This window comes from Pygoscelis adeliae, unplaced genomic scaffold (assembly GCF_000699105.1).
Source record: "Pygoscelis adeliae isolate BGI_AS28 unplaced genomic scaffold, ASM69910v1 Scaffold315, whole genome shotgun sequence".
Lineage (NCBI taxonomy): Eukaryota > Metazoa > Chordata > Aves > Sphenisciformes > Spheniscidae > Pygoscelis > Pygoscelis adeliae.
Genome location: NW_008824865.1, coordinates 1153367 through 1157950, shown reverse-complemented (window position 1 = coordinate 1157950; position 4584 = coordinate 1153367). Strand labels below are relative to the sequence as shown.

Here is a 4584-nt window from a genome sequence, read left to right as displayed (position 1 = left end):
TGCCTCCAGTGCTGTGCATGCCTGCATGTCCCCTTTGTCATTCTGTAAGCCCGTGTTCTTGCTGATGCCTCAATTTGTGTGGGTTTTTTATAGTTTGAGGGCAGCAGGCTGCTTGCTTCTTTGATGATATTTGTCAGGCAAAGTGTCCCTAAGGAACCATTGCAAGCCAAGAAAGAAATCAATTTTTCTGAAATGTGACCAAAAATTTCAGGAGCCTGAAGTTAAAGTCAGGAGGAATCACTGATAACAATACTCCTGGCTTTCAGGTTGCTCATCTGAGTGCTCAGATATGATCCCAACAGCATTAGCTATTATTAGGCGGCTATTTTTTAGAAAGTCTTAGCTAGAATATTTGCATTCTTGTTTAGGAGTGATTGGCTGATGCATTTCTTCAAACCCTTTGGCAGTGCTGGATCTGCTTCAGGTTCACAGACAGCAGCAATGGCTTTGGCAAGTTAAGAATTCAACTTTTTCGATGGCCCAGTCTTCAGAAACTTGGGGATCTGGTCTGCGCTAGTGAGGATGGGGTGTTTTACCTTCACCACCCTCCTAACACCTGCTGACTCACCTTCTGGCAGCTCCCATCTCCCTCTGCTGACATATAGAAGGGAGATAAAATGAGGGAAAAATGAGTTTCACCTTTGTTGTAGTTTAATTCTTTTAAAAATTGAGATATTGCAATGCTGTGAAGATCCAGCAGCTGTGCCCGACTTGCTCTCGGGTGGCTAATGTCATTGCGCTAGCCTTGGGCTGAACACCACAGGTTTGCACCAAAAGATAAGCTGTCATGTGTCCTACACCCAAACTGCAGGTGACATCCCCATGTTGGCAGTGTGCTTCCCCAGGCCCTGTCTCCACAGTGAACAGCCCTCCTGTCTTTCTGATGGCCTTTTAAATGTAGGAGCCTCTTAAAAGTGTATGTAGATACACAGGCAGTGATTCAAAGTGACAAACCCTGAGAAAACAATTAGTTTGTATCACTGCATCACCCATGGCAGGGAGATGCTGTGCTTGGAAGCACATGTGCTCACCTCTGTGGTGATGGGGGTGGTCAGGTCCCATCTGGGTACATCAGACGTGGCCACCAGCCCCTCCATGGAGACCCCCAGTCCCAGGCATGGGGAAGGGCTGGGGGGAGGAGGGAGGTCAGAGGGTGTTGACGGATGGGGATTTCTGTTTTACTAGCAGGGGAAAGTGCGCCCTGGCCCCGGGGAAGGGAGGGGAGTTGGGAGGAGGTGTGGGAATGGTATTTGCAAGCACCGAAAGTCACTACTGGTGAGAAAAGGAAGAAGGTGGCTAATTGCCATGCCAGTCCAGTTCTCCCAGGAGCCGAGCCGAAACACTTGCAAACTGCATTCCCAGCCTCCAGCAGGTGGGAAGCCTGCAAGGTTTGCATCCTGGCTCCGCTCTCCAGAGGCAGGTGGACTTAAAAATCTCAGCAACCGTCTAGAAAACCACTAGCAAAGAAGTTGGAAGTTGAGGTCGTCGTGAAGATTGGCAGGGTAGAGGAGGTATGACTTTTGCACGCATGGAGCAGGAGGAGGAAATGGTCGTGCTCAACGCTGATGTCCTGATTACTTTCACATTGGTGCAGTGCAGTGTGGGCTGGTGAATCATGTCCTGGCCCAGACAGCCAGAGCTCAAGCACCAGATTCAAGTTTTAAGCAGGCTGGGGACATCCACGTCTGGTGGCAAACCGATTTAAATTGCTGTCTGGGTTTCAAGAGCATGCCAAGCTGCAGTTGTTCCACCATATGCTCCCGCTAGCATTCATGGAGGACTGAGCGTGACTGCAAAGGGGAGATCACAGCCTGGAGCAGGGGGGAGAGGGACTGCCCTTTGGGGCTGCCTGCACTCACCCCAGGGTGGGGTGGTCGGGTAACCACACCTTAGAGAAGGGCAAGTCAAGTTACACCTCTGGCTTGGCTAGTGGTAGTCCACTAGTCACTAACATCTTGTTTCTCACAAATAGCGAGCTGAAGGGCTTGCATACAGCATACATCCCCCAACCCCTGCGCTCTCCCACACACAGCCTTTCCCCTTATAGCGGCCGGGCAGAGATATCAGAATTTGGGGTTTGGGGTTTTTTTCCTTCAAAAAGTGGAACTTCATATCAACTTGACTCCATCTTCTGCAATGATGCTGTCCTTCTACCTTTTTCTAAGGACTTGCCATTTTAAAGTAACATGTACACATTTGTATATACATGATCTCTCTCACTACAAGAAAATCCAGAAGAGTAAGCAGATATGGTAGTGTGGAGCAGAAGAGGAAGGAGACTTAACCCCGGTCATCTCACTGACCATCCACATGGGCTCAGTGCACGACAAGATACAAGGCTGGGTGCCAGTCCGTGGTGGTTGTACCCAGTCTCTAAGGCCTGCTTCCACTACAGTTCTCTTGCAAAAAGCTGCCATGAACTTCACCAGCGTGCCCCTGAGTGAGGACATCGGGCAGGGGCTGACTGCAGATCCTGCCACAAGGTGCCATGCATGGTGGAGGTGCCATATGAGGTGCTGAAAATAGCACAGAGCTTCCATGGCTTAATTTGTGCTTCTAATCAGTGGGATCAACTAATCCATGGTACTGTAGCTCCTGTTACCTGAGGTAACTACTTTAAAAGCCCAAAGCGTGGGTGTTCCCCTGTTTTCCATCAGCAAAGTGCTGTCCATTGAAAGCTGTCATCGGTGTCTCCCTGTAGGAGCTGTGTTTGTGCAAGGTTAGAGAGGAGGGCAACACTTCAGCTGTCACCTTGTGATATTTAAGGCAGATGATTTAGGCAATTCCACGCAAGCTTTCTCCCTGTGAAAAGACTGCATAGCTGAGACAGCTGAATAATCTGGCCCTGGAGTATTTATAATTAATTAATATCTCCTGTTGCCTCCCAGCCTTTTCCTCTGTGTTTAACCTGTTAATTAGAAGCAGGTAATCAAGGATATGTTGAAAACATCTGCAGCAAGTGTTGCCCCCATACTTCCTGCTCTCTCACACCCTGCATCCTAATCTCACAGGGAATACTACACTCATCAGCAGAACTGTACCAGTAGAGATCCTGGGCTCACCTTTCTAGGAACATCTCTCACCTATGTAATGTCGTAGCAGTGTGGAGGTGCTGCCTTTGAGTGCAGGCACTGAGATAAGGTGCCTACCCCACAACAAGGGTACGTTGTGATTTTACAGTATTATCAGCTGCTTCATAGTAACTCCCCTAGACTGGCTTTTACTCCATAGTAGATTAAAAATAGCTCAGTGGAAGAGGGACTAGCTGTCTTGCGCCATCACCGCAACATAGCATCATTTCTCCTCTTAATCTCTGTCCTGAAGGATACCAACTGTTTTTCTCTTGTCTTTTGATTTACAGCAATGCCTTCTCCTCAGCGTTTCAGTGGTGAAAGCATTATCATTTGGAGTGACCTTGACATTACCATCTCTGTGCCATGGTACATTGGGCTAATGTTCAGAACCCGGAAAGTCAATGGCATGTTAATGCAAGCCAATGCTGGGGCTGCATCCAAGATCAACATTCAGGTAAAAATGTGGCTGCCTTTGGTTAGAAAAGAATTAAGAAATTCTCCCCCACCAGTGGATATGGCCACATGAACTACATAGCTTCGTCCACCCAGCTAAATGCATGTCAATAAACACAAATGTTTTCTGCAGCCTTTTACAAAGATCAAAAGATCAATGATCAAATGTTCATTGTAAAATTCAGATTTGTTGATTTAGGATTATTTTTTTAAACAGAGGTAGTAGTGTGCATTAATATAGATGCAAAAATTGTGTCTCTTGATTGTTTTGGGGTTTTTTTGTCAGTAGGGTAAGTTAGAGTCTGAATGTCCAAAGTTATACGAGGAATTATTGCAAGTGTTCCCTTCTTTACCGTTTGGGCTTTTGTCCTTTTCGAGTTGTCTTAGGAAACGTTATCATCTTGCCCTCTGCCCCCTTCTGCATCAAATACAAATATGTAGCAAAAAATAGACATGATTTTTTTTTTCAACAGATACTAAACAACTACGTGCAGTTTGAAGTGTACAGTGGCCTGAGCCAGGTTGCTAATTTGAAGATGAGCCAGTTGCGAGTCAGTGATGGGGAATGGCATCATTTATTAATAGAACTGAAGAGTGCTAAAGATGGTAAAGACATCAAGTACCTTGCTGTCATGTCCTTGGACTATGGGATGTACCAGGTAAGGCAGCATCGTAACTTTGCCACTAAGCACTACAGAAACATTTTTAGGAGAAAGTAGGATAAAGCACTGTGGACAAATACTTATGCTGTGAACCATGTTCTGCAGTGATTTGTGCCTAATAACGTTATATTAATTTAAGCCTAATGATATCTTATGAACAAGTCTGTAAAAAGCCACATTCAGATGTCTAGCTCCTCACTGCTTTGATATTTTTTCTGTAATCTACTGTCAGCTACTGCTTGACTCCATCACTACAGAAGGTAGGCTGGCTGTGTCCCAGAGGATGATAGTACTTCTTATCAACTGCCCTTTTCCTCAACAGAGCACTGTGCAGATTGGAAATCAACTACCTGGACTAAAAATGAAAAGCATCATTGTGGGAGGTGTCTCTGGAG

The 4584-nt window shown here is 46.2% G+C and overlaps 1 protein-coding gene across 1 annotated transcript in view; it reads left to right on the top strand.

Annotated features, from left to right (window-relative positions):
- The window catches only part of CELSR1 (cadherin, EGF LAG seven-pass G-type receptor 1), a 174484-nt gene that overhangs the window by 130145 nt on the left and 39755 nt on the right, over window positions 1–4584 (top strand). The window contains exons 9-11 of the mRNA XM_009324395.1: window positions 3362–3528; window positions 4001–4186; window positions 4512–4580. Of these exons, the coding sequence (XP_009322670.1) occupies window positions 3362–3528; window positions 4001–4186; window positions 4512–4580 (422 nt within the window). The remainder of the gene's footprint in view (window positions 1–3361; window positions 3529–4000; window positions 4187–4511; window positions 4581–4584) is intronic.